At 39.6% G+C, this 21,444-nt stretch overlaps 1 protein-coding gene across 2 annotated transcripts; it reads right to left on the bottom strand.

The window, feature by feature from the left end:
- Nucleotides 1–67: 67 nt before the first annotated feature.
- On the bottom strand, nucleotides 68–21,166 carry ifngr1 (interferon gamma receptor 1). Of its 2 annotated transcripts, none has more exons than XM_034230097.1 (7): nucleotides 20,854–21,166; nucleotides 9,938–10,055; nucleotides 8,771–8,976; nucleotides 7,410–7,558; nucleotides 6,373–6,535; nucleotides 5,065–5,189; nucleotides 68–2,583 (listed from the first exon to the last, which is right to left on the bottom strand). In XM_034230097.1, the coding sequence occupies exons 1-7, from the start codon at nucleotides 20,918–20,920 to the stop codon at nucleotides 2,083–2,085; spliced, it is 1,329 nt and encodes a 442-aa protein (XP_034085988.1). In that variant the 5' UTR covers nucleotides 20,921–21,166; the 3' UTR covers nucleotides 68–2,082. The 2 variants fall into 2 exon arrangements, with proteins under 2 accessions (XP_034085988.1, XP_034085989.1); XM_034230098.1 differs by having other exon boundaries at nucleotides 8,771–8,955.
- Nucleotides 21,167–21,444: the final 278 nt, after the last annotated feature.

Raw genomic sequence — 21,444 nt, 5'->3', positions numbered from 1 at the left:
CATCATTAAGATGTATATCAATACACAACACTTCCTTATATTTGAAATTAGCGAAAGAAGATATCAATATTGTTTGTGTCTTTATTAAAAATTCAAAAGTAACCTGAGATTTCCTGTTGATCTTATCAAAGTGCACTTTGCCCCACAGCAGGTGATCTGATACTTTCACACTGCCGTTTATTCAAAGATCATATCAGCAAATCTTTGACACATGAACATATTTAAATCTCATGCAAACAAGTCATGGGAAAAGTATAAATGGACGTTTCCTTATTAAATAAACAAATACATCTTATTTCAGAGACAACATTCTCTTTCAGTGTTCAGCTTACCATGCTGTTAAAAATGTTAGAGACAAGGTATTGAAAGGTAGTATTCTACGGAAGAGGATTAGGGCCACATTGAGGTCTGAGAAAAAGTAATTTAATCCTGGAATTCTGAGAAGAAAAATAATATTGTCTTTTTAGAAAAGTGGGAATTCTGACTTGAATCTCAGAATTCTGGGAAAAAATCTGAAATTAAAGTCAGAATTCTGAGAGATTTGGATATTTAAGTCAGAATTCAAATACAAATAAATAAATGTAATCTTAAAATGTTGATGGCGAAATAATTTTTCCAGCAAAATTCTGAATTTTCAGAAAAAAGTCAGAATTCCGACTTTTTCTCTGACAATTTCGGTTCAAAAAGCTCTAATCTCAAACATTTTGTTCACGTGTGGCCCTTATCCTCTGCCGTAGCATTCAAAGCAACCGTTTAAAAAGCACTTTTACGCAATAGGTAATTTCATCACAGCAATAAAAAAAATATGAGCAACCCTGAAGTACTTGTAAAATGTAATCCTCTTGATGCGAACAAAAGAAAAACTCCCACACATCACATCAAAGCCGGTTTGACAGGAAACACACAGTGATACCTGCACATACATTTCCAGGTGTGGCATCCATTTGAATGCCTCATTATCTGCTGCCTAGAGCAGAAAGTCCACATTTGACGGTGTGTTAAAACACAGTAAAACCGGTACAGTCAATCTCATCCGGTTGTAAACATTTTACCTCTAGTCGAACTTAGTAAGGTGGAGGTTTTGGAGCTGAAAGCCAAATTCCTTTTCAAATCCGAACAAGTTTCCAGGTTATTTTCTTTGGCTGACAATGCTGACCTTTGCCTTTTTCATTGGAACTACTTTCTACCAAAGAAGTAGTCCCTCTTAATATTTAAAAAGACAAATCTTCCTCTAAACCTGGTCAAATAAACTGAAAATGATCTACATAACTTTATACCACTTGATGCAAGTAGGAACTGTTTTATATATATTACAAATAAAATGTCCCTTTTTAAAAACCAAACCATGGAGCCCTTTCCCTTCCTGAATAACAGCTGCACAAACATCCACCAGTTTTAGCTGATACTTAGAGACTATAAGAGCGATCATACTTCTTATGGAGCGTGTTCCCCTGAGGTAAAATAATGTATATTGTGTTAAAGTAACATTTCTGCAGCTGAGGGTCAGGGATGTTCAGGAGACTTGAAGATCACCGCTTCGTTTCCCGGGTACAACAGAGTCAAACAGCAATGCTAACTACTGTGTTATTGTATGCATATAGTTAAAGTGATATACATGAGGCTGAGGTTTCATGTTAAGTTTCTTAAATCCCATCCTGTTTGTGTTGCAGCTGTTGAAACAATCAGCCTTTTCCCCTCGAATTGCCTCTAAAAAACAGCCACAAGGCAAGCCAAAGATATACTTAAACATTGGTAGATGTTTACCAGTACAACCACAAAGTAGAAGGTTTAACTGTCTTTGTCCCTTCTTGAGAAAAGGCACCACCTCCATGAATGCACTTGTTTGTAATGCAAAGTATAGAGAGGTCAAAACCACGAGAAAATGACTTTTAATCCAGAATAAAGTCGTCTTTTTAGGTTTGTTTTCACCTCTCGCTGCAAGCTTAGTCCCCGTCACCCATATCCACCTACGGAGCATGAGGGCGATCGTAGTGTGATCGTATCGACTCCACCGATTCAATAGAAACAGTCTCAGTTTTCGCAGAATCATCATCACTAATGTTTTCCTCCAGAAGTCCTCTATCAGAGTTCCGCATCGAGAGGCTGCACACTCTCTCTGCTTAGGTATCCGCTGCTGTCCCTGCTGCGGTCTGTGCTGTCCTCCTCTTCCTCCTTGGAGCGGACACCTGAATCCTCATCATCTTTCATGTTGTCCTCCAGACGTCCTCCATCAGAGTACGCTGCATCGAGAGGCTGCACACTCTCTCTGATTAGGTATCCGCTGCTGTCCCTGCTGCGGTCTGTGCTGTCCTCCTCTTCCTCCTTGGAGCGGACACCTGAATCCTCATCATCTTTCATGTTGCCCTCCAGACGTCCTCCATCAGAGTACGCTGCATCGAGAGGCTGCAAACCCTCTCTGTTGTCTCTGTTGTTGTCTCTGCTGTCCTCCTCCTCCTCCTCCTCCTCCTCCTCCTCCTCGCAGCTGACTGAAGTGTTGACGGGGTTGTTGCACAGTTTAACAACACTGACGGGAGTCGAGTCTTTTTCAATTAATAAAGGGCCATCTTCTCTTTCTGTGAAATTCTGCAAATAAAGCACATTATCAAGCAGGGTTAGGTCAGATGTTGTGCTGAATGATTTGGAAAAAATATTAAATTGCAGTTACTTCTTAATTGCGATCATGTGTGATATTCTGTGATGATGTGACTGTACCAAACAATTCGTTTTTTAAGTCTTTAAAATACAACTTGTGAGCTGCAGCATTAAAATATCTAAAGAGGCCCTATTATGATTTGGGGGTTTTCCCTTTCACCATGTGTGGTATATTGGTTTGTGTGCATGTAATTGATCTGCAAAGGATAACATACCGAAACACCTCCATTGGACTCCTTTGTTTACTTCTCTAGCATAGTGACATCACTACATAACACTCGCACTTCTATTGGCTAACGCTCCAACTCATTGTACGTGATAGGCTAAGAGGCGGGACATCTCTAAGCTGGTTGACCAATCACAACAGAGCCGGCCAGCTAACCAATCAGAGCTGACTGGGCTCTGGTTTCAGACAGAGGGTGAAAAGAGGTGCTGCAGCACAGGCAGTATGAGAGAAATAAAGAGCTTTTTGAACATTAAGGCATGGAGACATGTAGAGACACTAAATACTGATATACACCTGAACATCAGCAGGAGAGGACTCTTTAAAGTAGAGACACTAAATACTGATATACACCTGAACATCAGCAGGAGAGGACTCTTTAAAGTAGAGACACTACATACTGATATACACCTGAACATCAGCAGGAGAGGACTCTTTAAAGTAGAGACACTAAATACTGATATACACCTGAACATCAGCAGGAGAGGACTCTTTAAAGTAGAGACACTACATACTGATATACACCTGAACATCAGCAGGAGAGGACTCTTTAAAGTAGAGACACTAAATACTGATATACACCTGAACATCAGCAGGAGAGGACTCTTTAAAGTAGAGACACTAAATACTGATATACACCTGAACATCAGCAGGAGAGGACTCTTTAAAGTAGAGACACTACATACTGATATACACCTGAACATCAGCAGGAGAGGACTCTTTAAAGTAGATACACTACATACTGATATACACCTGAACATCAGCAGGAGAGGACTCTTTAAAGTAGAGACACTACATACTGATATACACCTGAACATCAGCAGGAGAGGACTCTTTAAAATAGAGACACTACATACTGATATACACCTGAACATCAGCAGGAGAGGACTCTTTAAAGTAGAGACACTACATACTGATATACACCTGAACATCAGCAGGAGAGGACTCTTTAAAGTAGAGACACTACATACTGATATACACCTGAACATCAGCAGGAGAGGACTCTTTAAAGTAGAGACACTACATACTGATATACACCTGAACATCAGCAGGAGAGGACTCTTTAAAGTAGAGACACTACATACTGATATACACCTGAACATCAGCAGGAGAGGACTCTTTAAAGTAGAGACACTACATACTGATATACACCTGAACATCAGCAGGAGAGGACTCTTTAAAGTAGAGACACTCCATACTGATATACACCTGAACATCAGCAGGAGAGGACTCTTTAAAGTAGAGACACTACATACTGATATACACCTGAACATCAGCAGGAGAGGACTCTTTAAAGTAGAGACACTACATACTGATATACACCTGAACATCAGCAGGAGAGGACTCTTTAAAGTAGAGACACTACATACTGATATACACCTGAACATCAGCAGGAGAGGACTCTTTAAAGTAGAGACACTACATACTGATATACACCTGAACATCAGCAGGAGAGGACTCTTTAAAGTAGAGACACTACATACTGATATACACCTGAACATCAGCAGGAGAGGACTCTTTAAAGTAGAGACACTAAATACTGATATACACCTGAACATCAGCAGGAGAGGACTCTTTAAAGTAGAGACACTACATACTGATATACATCTGAACATCAGCAGGAGAGGACTCTTTAAAGTAGAGACACTACATACTGATATACACCTGAACATCAGCAGGAGAGGACTCTTTAAAGTAGAGACACTCCATACTGATATACACCTGAACATCAGCAGGAGAGGACTCTTTAAAGTAGAGACACTACATACTGATATACACCTGAACATCAGCAGGAGAGGACTCTTTAAAGTAGAGACACTACATACTGATATACACCTGAACATCAGCAGGAGAGGACTCTTTAAAGTAGAGACACTACATACTGATATACACCTGAACATCAGCAGGAGATGACTCTTTAAAGTAGAGACACTACATACTGATATACACCTGAACATCAGCAGGAGAGGACTCTTTAAAGTAGAGACACTACATACTGATATGAACCTGAATATGAGATTAATATATCCTCTTTAATATAAATGGCAGTACAGTCTTTTCAAATAAGTAACAAAGCATTAGAAACACATTTATTTTTGGATTACTGAAAATATATCAAAAGTTATACACATCTACCCAACCCTCATAATTACACATAATAAGTTTGTGGTTCTTCCATTTCTTCTTACCAGAGGAGTAGGTGTAGGGGGGCTCTCCATCGTCCAGGCTCTCACCTTAATGATGATAATTATAATCACAACGATTACAATGCCGAGGACGAACAGCAATACAACCAGAGCCACCGTAAGATCCTCTGCAATAAAAACACATTTGACTTTGTTTATCGGTTGGACATTTTCTGATTTAGCAAAAGTGCTTATTCATATTACAGTGTTATTTTACAGAGACGTTCAAATGTTTATTTGAGGGTCCTTTTATGATTTTTGGGGGTTCACCCTTTCCCATAATGTATAATGCAGGTTGTCGCACGCATCTCTGCTTGTCTAGCGGACATCTCTCGGTGGATGTCTGCTCACCACCTCAAGCTCAACCTTGACAAGACTGAACTGCTTTTCCTTCCGGGAAAAGATTGTCCCACTCTTGACCTAACAATCAACATCGGCACCTCTGTTGTTTCCCCGACTCAGACTGCAAGGAATCTGGGTGTGATCCTAGATAACAAACTGTCCTTCACTGCAAACATCGCTGCTACAACCCGCTGCTGCAGATACACGCTTTACAACATCAGGAAGATACGTCCCCAGCTGACACAGAAAGCCACGCAGGTTCTGGTCCAGGGCTCCGTACACATACTTTGATTTAGCTTATTATTACTATTAGGATCCGAACATCGACAAAGTCAGAGGGAAGGACCTTCGCCTTGTTTTGTTTTATGCTGCTGCAACGAAAACATTTCCAGAATTGGGAAGTTAATCTTATCTTATTGAAATCCTTATAATGTTTTTATTACGTTTCTTTGAGTTTAAACGTGCTGCGACAGTGGATTTCTTTGGGCAGGATTGTCAGGACTGGGGAAAATGTATATTTCAGGGGGTCTTGTTCTTTGGTGGAGGCAAAATGCTCTTTAGCCGCTTCTACAAAGTTGCTAAAAGGCTGTTCATCGTAGTTATTTCACCTATGAGTCTGAAACTTCCTAGGTATATGTAACATGTTGAGACACACAAAAAAGCCTTAGGGCGTCATATTATAAATCCAACAAGAAGTCTGCCATTTTGAATCACGTGCATTTTATGGCTAGATTTTGTATTTTACACGTGCCATACTTTAACAAAATGCTCCAAATGTTTTAATCCGACCGACTTCAAATCAAAAGTACAACATCTGAGTACCTCTTCCACCACTTCCTGTTAATGGCTGTGTCCATGCTGTGTATTTGTATGTTAGAAAAACAGGCTTGATTCATTTATTTTTCATTTTGGCCGCACCATTTAATATTTGTAAACAGTATACTGCAGGTATTTCCAGTTCGTACTCACTCTCTTCTGGTTCGGCACAGATTCTGTCGATCTGTTTGAACGCTTGACCACCAATACTTTCAAGCAGGTCTCCCTTCAGCGTCACACACTTCTCCTCGTCCGCAGGGAACACAATATCAAGTTTGCAGTTTTCGTGCTGCCCGCAATCTTCTTTATAATGACCCTGAAAGTCACAGAACATGGATAATAAACATTAACGTTGCTTTTCTTAATACTGCAACAGAGTACACATTTACAATATTGAAGTTATTGATCATTTTTGGATCATTATTCTCATCCATCATTGAACGATATATTTAAAGGGGCCCTATCGAGCCTTTTGGGGAGTTTCTCCCCCCCCCCCCTGCCAGAAACTCCTCCATTGGACAAATGTTTTCTTCCATAACAAAGTGACATCCCTATGTAACATACTTATATTGGCTGGCGCTTCAACACATTGCACTCGATAGACTAGGGGGCGGGACATCTCTTAGCAGGTTGACCAATCACAACTGAATTGAGGGTCTAAGGATAGAGGGTGTCGTTTTTCTCATACTGATATTCTGAACAATCTGTGCTGTTGTATCTGCTGTAAAGTGTCTCTACTGTAGGCTAATTTTATTATATGTACAGCACTTTGGCTCGACCAAAATCGTTTATAAATGTGCTATATAAATAAAACTTGATTTGATTTGATTTGAGAATTGGCCAGCTAACCAATCAGAGCAGACTGGGCTCTCAGACAGAGGGTGAAAAGAGGCAGGCAGTATGAGAAAAAGAAAGAGCTCTTTGAAAATTAAAGCATGGAGACATGTCCCAGTAGAGACACTGCATACTGATATACACCTGAACATCAGCAGGAGAGGACTCTTTAAAGTAGCGACACTAAATACTGATATGAACCAGACCCTTTAAAATGATCATGGTATTTTTTTTGAGAGAGTCCTTAATTCAGGATGATAGTTAGTTACACATATGTTGGCTGTAACAAATATTGCGCCTCATGTGATTCTGATTAAATTGTTATTAATTGTGCAGCCCTTCTTTATTAAACTTACAGTTTTGGAAGAGGCTTCAAATATAAAGGAGGCATCTGCTCCGATGATAGCCTGCTTCAGCTTCTCGTAGTAGTGGAGAGGATTCTTGAAGCTAAGCGTGGCTCCTGAATCCGTCTCCACCAGATCCACATCGGGGAAATCCAAATGACCTGCCAAGAGACATTTGTGAAACTTATGATTCAAATTTAAAATTCAAATTAAATGTACAGCACCAGTCAAAAGTTTGGACACACCTTCCCATTTTTTTTCCTTTCTACATTGTAGATTAATACAGAATACATCAAAACTATAAAAGAACACATATGGAATTATCTAGTAAACAAAAAAGTGTTAAAATAAAATGTTTTAGATTCTTCAAATTAGCCCAATGTTGCCTTGATGACAGCTTTGCACACTTTTGGCTTCTCTCAGTCAGCTTCATGAGGTAGTGGTACACTGGTAGTGTATAAAGCCCAATAGCGTGTACAGATCAACAAGTAAAAGAAAAAAACATAATTAAATTACAACCTCCTAGACGATAGAATTGACAAAATGGCAATGCGAATGTAATAAGTCATATTAATAGGTTTGAAAAGATATTCAAATACAATAAAAAAGACCCAGGATGATGTTTAAGGCAAGCCTGAGCCAGCAATATTATAATATTTAATAATAATAGTAGGTCTTCAGACTATTAAATGTCGATAGGATGCATGCCCATAAAAAGTAAGCACTTTTGTAATAGTTGTCCCCTTTAATGCATGCATATAAATACACTTTTTTATAATGTTTTTAATAATAACAATTTAAAATATATTCCTATTATTTTTATCATTATTATTATGAATAGTATTATTATAATCATAATTGATTTGATTTTGATTTGATTTATTTCAGATGTGTAAAACAATAATACAAACATTTAACATAAGAGTTATTATACAATACAACATTTATATATAAAAACATTACTGATTCTAAATTATATATAAACAAATTATCTACTTAATTACACATCCGAAAAGAGGTGGGGAAGAAGTTTACACTTATTTAATCCCACCCCTTCTCCCAAAAACTGAATTACTAACATATATGTATATCTTTTTTTTTTTCTTAAAGAAATACATTTGTTATTGAAAAACAAACAAATAAAACAAAAACAACAGATAAATAAACAAACAATTAAGCAGATAATAATGACAATCACTATAATAAATTCATTTTTACAATATTTTTAATTATCAAAAAGAGGCTTGTCTATAAGCATTATAATATTGCATTCATATGGGGCAATATTAGGACTTAAAAAGGTCAAGATAATCAAAGATATTTGACTTTTATGATTAAATAAAGGGCAGCCATCTTTATCTACATGTACTCACATTTTTTATCAGCGGTTTTTAAGTCGTTAAAGGTGAAGGTGATCTTTGCTTCTTTAGACCGGTTTCCTCCCTGAAACGCTGTCACATTGACTCCGTAGAAATCCATGAAGCTAGCCTCAGATTTCCAGATGAAATCAAAGACGTGAAAGTGACGCTCTTTCACCCAAGATTGATGTATTTCGTTGCTGCAACACAACAGAGAAATCCTTGAATTTCATAAATTAGATCAGATCAGATTGTCATCACCAATGTAGTATTTTAATCAGCTGTGTGAAATAGCTAAGTACAATTACTCAAGTACTATAACTTTAAAGGACTTGAGTAATTCATGTGTTGCTACTTTGTACTTCTACTCCTCTATAGTTCAGAGGTAAATGGTGTACTTTTACTCCACTGCATGTATTTAATACCTTTAGTTACTTCACAGATCTGGATGAATGATGTGAAATATAATCAAGTGTTGAATCAGACTTTAGTTCCACCTGGAGTAAATCCACCAGCTACCCTGCAGTATACAAAGTCATTCAAACTAGCTGCTCCTTTACCAGCTTTGAGAACACTTTCATGATCAATCATTATAAAACATATCATATATATTATTCTGAAATGGACCAATCTGCACAACGACTACTTTTACTGTCGCTACTTTCACTATATTTAGATGAGAATACTTTTATACTTTTACTTGAGGAACATTTTGAATGCAGGACTTTTACTTCTTATTCCTTCTCTCTGGTACTTGTACTTTTACTCAAGTACAATAACTGAGTATTACCTCCACCTCTGATTATATTTGTAATCTATGCATTGTGTTAACCAAATGCCTTGCACAAAGATAAACAAACAACAGATGATATACAGTTCAAAAAGAGGCATAAAACCCAAATTTGAATCCTCTGACTTAATCATATTAAACATTTCACAAGATTAATATAGAATATACATTTGAATTCAATAGTAAAGGCAAACAAAAAGAACAACATGTAAGAATAAACAACATCAAAATAACAATATAAGTTCAAGAAAGGTGGTATGAAGTATGTATCTATTTTTCATTAAGGCAGCGCTTTTTCCAAAGCAGCTTACATCACTCGTTTTCATTCTTGTTGTGTATTATTGTATTTGATTAATGTGTGCTTTTTAAAAATATTAGTTTAGAAGTCTCACTTTCCAGATCCTCTGACATCTATCTTGAATTCGGTGTGTGTTTGCTGCTCGCTGAACTCCCAGCTCAGCATCACGTTGGGGCTCGTGCAGCTCACAGTCAGGTTTGTTGGTGGAGGAACTGCAGGAAAGAAGAGAGGAAAGTTCAAATCGATCGTCACCAGAGGTGGAAAATAGTTAGGAAATTACCCACTGACCCAAGTGTGCAGAATGAGTACTTTTACATGTTGTACTTTAAGGCCAGTCAAGACTGCTACCTTATATATTTTGATGCTATTACTTTTTTTCATACACTTAAAAAGGTCCCCTATTTTACTGTCTTACATCAATATATCACAGGTCTCAGATATATACAGAGCTGTCTCTGATTGGCTGAAACACCAAACAGATCATTGCAGCATCCCATAATCCCCTCTGTTTCAGCCCTGTTTCCAAAGTGCTGATTCTCTGTCTGTTACTTTAGATGAAAATAAGGAGCCCCTCCCCACGCCCCTCTGAGAGACATTTGGTTACAAATGCGATGCCCCTGTGGGTTCATCTAGAGAGGATGTGGCTGTGCTGTCTTGGTTGCAGTAACTCAGGGCACCTGGGTCTGGTGCCCTGCAGCTATTTAAAGCCTCTCTGCTCCTCTCTGCTTCTCCTACAGGCACCCTGTTCGGTTGAGTATGTCAATAGTTATTTCAGTTGTTTTACTTTGTGCACCTCAACATCCTCACACATACATGTTCATGCAATACTCCCCCTGCATTTACACCTCATGTTTTATTTACTTTGCACTTGATTAATTTGGCTGATTTGAATCACTTGCTTTAATAAACATATTTTGTTAACCGTTGATATGCTGTGAGCAGCTGTGTCTCCTCTTTGTTGTGGCCTTTTGAGCCAGGTCATAACAAAAAGAACACTTTAGGCGCGTTCACACTGCAGTACTTTTCCCACTTTAGTTCCGATATAGTTCAGAAATGTTGCGTTCACACCAAAAAAATCCGGAACTAAAATTAGTTCATGAGAACCTTTTTACCCCCTTTTCCGTCCCTGCTAGAGAGCAGGGACTTTCGTGGGAGAAAAAGGTTCCTATGTCTGATTGGCTGGGCGGATTGCAAACCACGCCCCGTAAAACTCCCAAAAGTTTTGTGAAGTCGCCATTTTATTATCCTCGCATTAGCATTATTAGCATTAGCATTAGCCCAGCGCAGAAACATAGAGAGACTAACTTATGGCAACACAAAATAAAACATGGGAGCGGTGGAGATGAGGAGGTGTCAGCGTTCTGGCGGGGGTGGGGGGGCTACCTTGGTTGGTGATTGGCTAATGCTTACCACAATCATAAAGTGGCCAACATCTGATCAGCTAATTTTCACACATGTTGATGTAGAAGAGACATAAAGAACAGGGGACACATGTTGATGTAGAAGAGACATAAAGAACAGGGGACACATGTTGATGTAGAAGAGACATGAAGAAGAGGGGACACATGTTGATGTAGAAGAGACATGAAGAAGAGGGGACACATGTTGATGTAGAAGAGACATGAAGAAGAGGGGACACGTGTTGATGTAGAAGAGACATGAAGAAGAGGGGACACGTGTTGATGTAGAAGAGACATAAAGAACAGGGGACACATGTTGATGTAGAAGAGACATGAAGAAGAGGGGACACATGTTGATGTAGAAGAGACATGAAGAAGAGGGGACACATGTTGATGTAGAAGAGACATGAAGAAGAGGGGACACATGTTGATGTAGAAGAGACATGAAGAAGAGAGGACACATGTTGATGTAGAAGAGACATGAAGAAGAGGGGACACATGTTGATGGAGAAGAGACATGAAGAAGAGGGGACACATGTTGATGTAGAAGAGACATGAAGAAGAGGGGACACATGTTGATGTAGAAGAGACATGAAGAACAGGGGACACATGTTGATGTTGATGTAGAAGAGCCATGAAGAAGAGAGGACACATGTTGATGTAGAAGAGACATGAAGAAGAGGGGACACATGTTGATGGAGAAGAGACATGAAGAAGAGGGGACACATGTTGATGTAGAAGAGACATGAAGAAGAGGGGACACATGTTGATGTAGAAGAGACATGAAGAAGAGGGGACACATGTTGATGTAGAAGAGACATGAAGAAGAGGGGACACATGTTGATGTAGAGGAGACATGAAGAAGAGGGGACACATGTTGATGTAGAAGAGACATGAAGAAGAGGGGACACATGTTGATGTAGAAGAGACATGAAGAAGAGGGGACACATGTTGATGTAGAAGAGACATGAAGAAGAAGGGACACATGTTGATGTAGAAGAGACATGAAGAAGAGGGGACACATGTTGATGTAGAAGAGACATGAAGAAGAGGGGACACATGTTGATGTAGAAGAGACATGAAGAAGAGGGGACACATGTTGATGTAGAAGAGACATGAAGAAGAGGGGACACATGTTGATGTAGAAGAGACATGAAGAAGAAGGGACACATGTTGATGTAGAAGAGACATGAAGAAGAGGGGACACATGTTGATGTAGAAGAGACATGAAGAAGAGGGGACACATGTTGATGTAGAAGAGACATGAAGAAGAAGGGACACATGTTGATGTAGAAGAGACATGAAGAAGAGGGGACACATGTTGATGTAGAAGAGACATGAAGAAGAGGGGACACATGTTGATGTAGAAGAGACATGAAGAAGAGGGGACACATGTTGATGTAGAAGAGACATGAAGAAGTACATATATTTTGATGCTATTACTTTTTTCTTTTTCTTAGATACCTTTTAAAATCAGGACTTTTACGTGGAGTATTTTACGATCACAGTATTTGTACGAAGGTAAAGGATCCGAGTACCTCTTCCAACACTTATCGCCACAAAGCTTAAAGCTGTTTTAAATAATTGTGAAGTCGAATCTATTCATTACAGTAACACACCTTTAATGCTGCAGCTTTGTATCATCATCTAAACATCTCGGCTGACAGGTATCTGGCACCGATAAGGAAGAAGAAGGGAGTGAGAGTTTATGAAGTCGTTATTGCTCTGCAGCATTCCTCCCCTTTGTAGTCTTTCAGCAGAAGGAATATATCACTGGGAGTGTCTTATAAAGTAATATTAACCAATAAAATAATTGTTATTAAAGGTTCCTAATATGTTCCACATGCAGAAGCAGCGTTTAGTTATTATTAAAACAAATACATATTCATAGTTGCACTGTAACTTTTATTTTAGTATTTTTAAACCTGTCTTACTTTGTATTCTCTTGGCTTTTTAATGACTGTTTTTAAATGTATTTTATTGTCATCGTATGATTTGATTCTGTTGCACTTTGTCTCAATGCTTTTAATGTTTATGTAAAGCACTTTGAATTGCGTTGAAATGTGCTGTATAAATAAACGTGCCTTGTCTAAAGAGCTCTTCAACATGTGCTATGTGTTATTTGTTTGTTGTTTTGTTTTAGATTGAAGGTGTATCTCAGTATGTAGTGTCTCTACTTTAAAGAGTCCTCTCCTGCTGATGTTCAGGTGTATATCAGTATGTAGTGTCTCTACTTTAAAGAGTCCTCTCCTGCTGATGTTCAGGTGTATATCAGTATGTAGAGTCTCTACTTTAAAGAGTCCTCTCCTGCTGATGTTCAGGTGTATATCAGTATGTAGTGTCTCTACTTTAAAGAGTCCTCTCCTGCTGATGTTCAGGTGTATATCAGTATGTAGAGTCTCTACTTTAAAGAGTCCTCTCCTGCTGATGTTCAGGTGTATATCAGTATGTAGTGTCTCTACTTTAAAGAGTCCTCCTGCTGATGTTCAGGTGTATATCAGTGTGTAGAGTCTCTACTTTAAAGAGTCCTCTCCTGCTGATGTTCAGGTGTATATCAGTATGTAGTGTCTCTACTTTAAAGAGTCCTCTCCTGCTGATGTTCAGGTGTATATCAGTATGTAGTGTCTCTACTTTAAAGAGTCCTCTCCTGCTGATGTTCAGGTGTATATCAGTATGTAGAGTCTCTACTTTAAAGAGTCCTCTCCTGCTGATGTTCAGGTGTATATCAGTATGTAGTGTCTCTACTTTAAAGAGTCCTCTCCTGCTGATGTTCAGGTGTATATCAGTATGTAGAGTCTCTACTTTAAAGAGTCCTCTCCTGCTGATGTTCAGGTGTATATCAGTATGTAGTGTCTCTACTTTAAAGAGTCCTCCTGCTGATGTTCAGGTGTATATCAGTGTGTAGAGTCTCTACTTTAAAGAGTCCTCTCCTGCTGATGTTCAGGTGTATATCAGTATGTAGTGTCTCTACTTTAAAGAGTCCTCTCCTGCTGATGTTCAGGTGTATATCAGTATGTAGTGTCTCTACTTTAAAGAGTCCTCTCCTGCTGATGTTCAGGTGTATATCAGTATGTAGAGTCTCTACTTTAAAGAGTCCTCTCCTGCTGATGTTCAGGTGTATATCAGTATGTAGTGTCTCTACTTTAAAGAGTCCTCTCCTGCTGATGTTCAGGTGTATATCAGTATGTAGAGTCTCTACTTTAAAGAGTCCTCTCCTGCTGATGTTCAGGTGTATATCAGTATGTAGTGTCTCTACTTTAAAGAGTCCTCCTGCTGATGTTCAGGTGTATATCAGTGTGTAGAGTCTCTACTTTAAAGAGTCCTCTCCTGCTGATGTTCAGGTGTATATCAGTATGTAGTGTCTCTACTTTAAAGAGTCCTCTCCTGCTGATGTTCAGGTGTATCTCAGTATGTAGTGTCTCTACTTTAAAGAGTCCTCTCCTGCTGATGTTCAGGTGTATATCAGTATGTAGTGTCTCTATTTAAAGAGTCCTCTCCGGCTGATGTTCAGGTGTATATCAGTATGTAGTGTCTCTACTTTAAAGAGTCCTCTCCTGCTGATGTTCAGGTGTATATCAGTATGTAGTGTCTCTACTTTAAAGAGTCCTCTCCTGGTGATGTTCAGGTGTATATCAGTATGCAGTGTCTCTACTTTAAAGAGTCCTCTCCTGCTGATGTTCAGGTGTATATCAGTATGTAGTGTCTCTACTTTAAAGAGTCCTCTCCTGCTGATGTTCAGGTGTATATCAGTATGTAGTGTCTCTACTTTAAAGAGTCCTCTCCTGCTGATGTTCAGGTGTATATCAGTATGTAGTGTCTCTATTTTAAAGAGTCATCTCCGGCTGATGTTCAGGTGTATATCAGTATGTAGTGTCTCTACTTTAAAGAGTCCTCTCCTGCTGATGTTCAGGTGTATATCAGTATGTAGTGTCTCTACTTTAAAGAGTCCTCTCCTGCTGATGTTCAGGTGTATATCAGTATGTAATGTCTCTACTTTAAAGAGTCCTCTCCTGCTGATGTTCAGTGCTAGTCAATAGGAGCGTGAGTGTTACATAGTGACGTCACTGTGTTACAGAAGTAAACAAAGGAGTCCAATGGAGTTGTTTCAGGCAGGGGGGGGGGGGGGGGAGTGGGAGAGGAACTCCCTCTGAAGGGAACACAGCCTTTGCAGACCATTTACACTAAAACCTATAACACGCTACAGGAAAGGAAAAACCCCACAACGCCTCTTTAAGGAAGGTCCTTTAAATCAAAGGTGAGCCTGAACACACCACGTATCAGTCATTTGTTATCTGATATAAAATAAGTCAATCAAAAGCTCGCCCTTTCTTCACAATGGCGTCTGCAAACACATATTTCCTGACCTTTGATCAGGCCCGGTTCCAGAACAAAATGACTCAGGGTGCATCTGAGATTAGAGAGGGTGCAGTGGTAAAGTGCTATTTTTATAAGTGGGGAGTGGACCTAACACCCTCTAGGGGGGTCCTCACCTCCCCTCGGGGGGTCCGGGGGCATGCTCCCCCGGGAAGATTTTTTTTAAATATTGAAGTTAATACAATCAATCTGGTGCACTTTGAGAGCACCATTAAGAGATCTATGGATCTATGTGCTCTTTGCCTGATTATGCCTTCTCAGTCCCTTATCACGTAGCCTATAAGAGCATGGCGCCAGTTGTTGTAGCCAGTTGTGGTGAAGGCATCTGACTTACTTGAACCGAAATGTCTACATGCATAGCAGAAGATGGCATCTTTTTTACATGAATATTCCAACCAATCTCTGTTTTGAAACCATGAGCTGCAAAATGAGCGCCTTACCCCACTGTACAGGCGAGTTGGGTACTTTTTTAAATATACCTGGGCAGGCTCTGTTTTGCAGAGGTCCTCTGGCACTTGCGGGCCGCCGAGGGGTGGCGGTGTTTCGGGTAACGAAGACGGCTGCGGCTGCTCCGCCTCTGTGGGCGAGGCGGGCAAAGCCGGCGAGTCGGGCAGGAGGACGTTAGTGTCCACGACAGTAACGTAATGTCCCCATGATCTGAACTGTTATTACCTGCAGTAGATGCAGTGTTACTGCTGGCGATAAGGGCTGGTTGTTTTAACCATTTTCTGATGTCCATCATTGACTGCTGTGTAAGCACCTTGCAGATGATTAATGTGCAGCGGCACAGGTCACATGCACCTGACATAATAACGTTACTTACCGTTTAAATTGATCAAATAAATGCAGCAGACAATGTTATTTAACCACAATTACAATTTATTTTGTATCAACTATATTCTTCTTCTTATTATTATTATTATTAGCCTACTACTATTGTTAGTAATAGTAGGCAAAATGTCATATTTTTCACTTTTCATTTTTTTTTTTTTTACTTTTCATTTTTCAAATGAGGGTGCATAACGACTTAACTGAGGGTGCAATGCACCCTCGTGCACCCCCGTAGAACCGGGCCTGGGTCTGATTTAGGGCAGGAAAACTTGTGAAATGATTTAGAAACGTTCAGGGCTGCAGGACGCTTAACATGCACGCAGCACAATGTTGTCAAAGAGCAGCTAGTTGTGTACAACTGTTGTGTTCCTCAGAAGAAAACAACAACAAAGCAATCGAAGGGGAAATGTGACCTCATGAAGTCTGACCACACAGAAAGAGGCCGTGACTTCCAGAAAAACTCATTTTAAAAACATGAACTAAAGAAGGAAGTACTTTTAGGATGTCAAATAAGTTATACAAATATGTAAGCTCCAGCTCGTTGGGATACATAAAGTGTATCTGGCTACTGACAAAGTTAAATATTAAATATCAATAAACAACAATAGTGGTGAGTAGGGATGCTCCGATCGATCGGCCGATACTCACTCTCTACCGATCGATCGGTGCTCTCTAAACATGCCGATCGCGAGAGCCGATCGCATGACATAAAATACATGACACTTTTCTCTGTGTGCGGCAAAACAAGCTCGCCAAAATGGCTTCACCGGTCTGGCATTATTTTAAGGTGTCCGAAAAAGACAGTTAGCTATTTTATCTACCTCTGGAACAAGCTAAACTAGTTATTATAAATATATGTATTCTTCACTGTCGGGTCACTCATCATTACTGGATCAGTGAGCTGCATGAGATACTGACAGGCTGTCAGGAGAGAGAGAGAGGGGGGGAGAGAGAGAGGGAGAGAGGAAAAGAGAGCGCTTCCGCTCATTTCTCCCGTGTTATTCTCCAAAGTGAATGTAAACTTGAATAATGTACATCATTTGAATGTAATAATTAAGTTGATTGTTGTTTGTGGAAGCTCCAGTGAATGAGCCCCATTAACTGAGTTTAAACATCACTTTAAATGGAAGATTTAAAGTGATGTTTAAATCTTCCATTTAGGCCCCGCCCACTCGATCGGATCGGCGATCGGTATCGGCCGATACTGATTTTGGCGATCGGTGATCGGCCCCGAAATTGGCGATCGGAGCATCCCTATTGGTGAGTGACCAGAGTTGGGAGTAATAATATTACTTTTGTTGGTAACGAAGTAGTGTAACGCGTTACATTTATAATTTAGTAATTTAGTAATCACACTAGAGTTACTAACATTGCCCCGACACGCGTTACTTCGTTACTTTTATAAAATAATCACACTCACTGACAGACTAGAGGGGTTTCCGCCGCAGGTTTATATACATGTAGGCCTATGTAATCTGCGCGATTTGCGGGACCACATCTCCACGTGCAGTACTGCATAAACATGGCTGAGTCTTTTCATCTGTAAACTGCCGCTCGCTCTCTTTTGTTGATCGCCCTCTCACGGGTGAACAGTTCAATGTCCCGCTTCATTGTAGGAATTCTGTCTCTACCACTTTAGTTTGACCATCTCTGTTACTAAGTTATGGAATACTAAATACATAAGTAATTAGATACCTTACCGTTACTGCGCTCATAAAGAATGATAAGAATAATGCGTCTTGAACTGGTTTCATTAATTAGTGTCTTGACGTTTCACAGACTGTTAGCTTGTTGTGGTAGGCTGGTAGCCTATTTTAGAGCATATACAAAGAAAGACTTGTGTTATGTCTTCCTTAATGCAATAGTAATTGGGGGTGCAAGTGGAGTCTCGCAGAGGCAAAACTGTGGCGCGCACACTGTAGGTGCGCCGCAGTCTGTGTGATCTGCCTGTAGGGAGGGGCGGGCCGGCCCTGCGAGTAAAGTAACGAGTAAAGTAACGAGTAACTTTATTCCTTCTCCCTGTACACAAACTCGCTCAGATCAGTCATTAGCCCGCATGGTTTTTCATACCACCGCTACGCTGACGACACCCAATTAATTCTGTCCTTTCCCCGCTCAGAGACCCAGGTCGTCGCACGCATCTCTGCTTGTCTAGCGGACATCTCTCAGTGGATGTCTGCTCATCACCTCAAACTCAACCTTGACAAGACTGAGCTGCTCTTCCTTCCGGGAAAAGATTGTCCCACTCTTGACCTAACAATCAACATCGGCACCTCAGTTGTTTCCCCGACTCAGACTGCAAGGAATCTGGGTGTGACCCTAGATAACAACCTGTCCTTCACTGCAAACATCGCTGCTACAACCCGTTGCTGCAGATACACGCTTTACAACATCAGGAAGATACGTCCCCAGCTGACACAGAAAGCGACGCAGGTTCTGGTCCAGGCTCTCGTCATCTCACGCCTAGACTACTGCAACTCCCTCCTGGCTGGTCTACCTGCATGTGCCATCCGACCTCTGCAGCTCATCCAGAATGCAGCTGCTCGCCTGGTCTTCAACCTTCCTAAATTTTCCCACACCACTCCGCTCCTCCGCTCCCTTCACTGGCTTCCGGTAACTGCTAGAATCCACTTCAAGACACTGGTACTTGCTTACCATGCTGCGAATGGATCTGGCCCCTCGTACATCCAGGACATGGTTAAACCGTACACCCCAGCGCGTGCACTACGCTCTGCATCAGCCAAACGACTCGCTGCACCCTCGCTGCGAGGGGGACCCAAGTTCCCATCAGCAAAAACACGTGGGTTTGCTATCCTGGTTCCAAGATGGTGGAATGAGCTCCCCATTGACATCAGGACAGCAGATAGCTTGCACATCTTCCGGCGCAAACTGAAAACTCATCTCTTTCGACTCCACTTCGAGCGATAGATTTATTAACAAAGCACTTATATACTAATAAAGGACTGGCTTATCTAAAGCCAGTTGAGTAGCACTTGAAATGTTTGGCTCTATGAAACCTGATGTACTTATATGATTCTGTTTTCTTCAAGGTTGTGTCTTCCTGGTCGAATGTACTTATTGTAAGTCGCTTTGGATAAAAGCGTCAGCTAAATGCAATGTAATGTAATGTAATGTAATGTAGAGAGTAACGAAGTAGTGTAATATATTACTTTTTTTTAGTAACGACCCCATCTCTGTGAGTGACTAATAGATTCATCCTGGACCTCGAACACTATTATAACTCTACGGAAACATTTTATGTTATCGTGTCTCTCAAAGGTTTATCAAAACATTATTTCCTACTTGTCATTCTTAAAAAAAAAAGAGATAAGATGCATTTATCTGTATCATGTTGTATACAATGTTTAATTAAGGGCAGGGGGTTCAAATGAAACAGAGAAAAAATGAATGGAGATTATTTTCATCAGCTACCAATCATTAGCTGACTCTTTTCTTGCAGATTTTTATATTTTATTCAAATGTAACTTATCTTTTTGTATTATTTAGCTATTGCAAATGCATTTATTTTATTTGTAACAGAAAGTCAGCGTCCAAAGTCAGGTCCCATCGCTAATTTTTGACATTTCAACAGCAAAACATGAATGGGAATTATATTTGATATTTACGACAAATGTACTTCTTTTTTAGGCCCTTGCCAAAAAAACAATGTAACTGTTGTAATTGTAAGATTGTAGTGTAGTACAAAGAGCAATATGCAGTCAGTAATGGAAAGTAACAAAGTACCATTTTGACCTACTTGGACTTCAGTGTTAAGTGTTTCCATTTTACACGACTATATACTTTGTACTTTGTACTCCTTATCATCTAAGAAGGAAATACTTTACTTTTTACTCCACTACATTTAACACTCAGTTATTTTATACGTGATCTCCTTACATGACATGATGCCCTACTAATACTGTAATACAAAAGTGACACATTACTTCATTTTCCTTGATAAAAACGGACTAATGTAACATCATATGATATAAATACTGTTAAAAAAAGAGCCTCTGTGCATAATAACTTGTATTTCTGAATACTTTTGAGTGCATTTTACTGATTAAACTTTTTTGTACACACTAATCATGTGATGAGCTAACAGCACATGAAGCCTTGGTAGTACTACACTTCAAAAGTGATAACATTTCTCCTTCTCAGTGACACAAACAGGTTAAAAATAATAATACTATATGATAAGAACACTGAAAAGAGCCAATCTGAATCATATTGTGTATTTAGGACACTATGAGTGAATTTTACTGATAATACTTCTACTTAAATAACATTTTGAATTCATGAATTGTATTAGTAATTCGGTCTTTTAACCCATAATATTCACACTTTCATTCAAGTTAAACATCTGAGTGATTCTTTCAATACTGTATGTATTTTAGCTACTTACCAAAAGCAGCAGAAAGTCCAGAGAGCAGAAGCAGCAGGGCCGTGAACGCACCACCGATCATGAGCATGTTGACAGGCCTTCAAACTAAGAGACTAAACACCGTAAACACCGTAAAAACGACTTCCTCCTCAACACGGAGAGGATAACAACATTTAAGTAAAAACGAACTTTATAAAAACACGTTAGAAACGGAGCGTTTTTCTAAACACCATGTGGAGTTCCTCTTCAGTAAAGTTCCCGATTCTCAGATGAATTTGTCTGAATCACATCCTCGCTCCAGGAAGCGCGTGTGTTTGTTAGTTAGTCAGGTAAGAGTCACCTGAACAACACCTTGATGACGTCACTGGATAGAGTACCTTCAGAATAAAGCTTTTTAGAAATGTTTTGATAATATTGCATTCTGTATAACATCATAAACACATTTTTAGATTATATTTATATTATTTAAATGAGTTTTTCTGCCGCTTCCTGCACTGTAGATCATTTTGTATTGGTTACTTATGTGTATTTTAATTTGTGCAAAGAAATGTAAACTAAAATTAAGATAAAACGGGGAATGAATGGGAACAAAACTGTTGCGTTGTGCCATTC

The sequence above is a fragment of the Gymnodraco acuticeps genome, unplaced genomic scaffold (assembly GCF_902827175.1).
Source record: "Gymnodraco acuticeps unplaced genomic scaffold, fGymAcu1.1, whole genome shotgun sequence".
NCBI classification, from domain to species: domain Eukaryota; kingdom Metazoa; phylum Chordata; class Actinopteri; order Perciformes; family Bathydraconidae; genus Gymnodraco; species Gymnodraco acuticeps.
Note: the sequence above shows the minus strand (reverse complement) of the source record. Positions and strands in the feature narration are given on the sequence as shown.

What these genes read in the sequence shown, in the direction of transcription:
- ifngr1 (XM_034230097.1), bottom strand. Translation starts at nt 20,920, where the DNA reads ATGCTCATGATCGGTGGTGCGTTCACGGCCCTGCTGCTTCTGCTCTCT. An exon ending in AAAAACCGCTGATAAAAAAT is followed by an intron (nt 7,559 to 8,770) that starts GTGAGTACATGT and finishes GTCTCTTGGCAG; the next exon opens with GTCATTTGGATTTCCCCGAT. An exon ending in CCCCTACACCTACTCCTCTG is followed by an intron (nt 2,584 to 5,064) that starts GTAAGAAGAAAT and finishes CTTTATTTGCAG; the next exon opens with AATTTCACAGAAAGAGAAGA.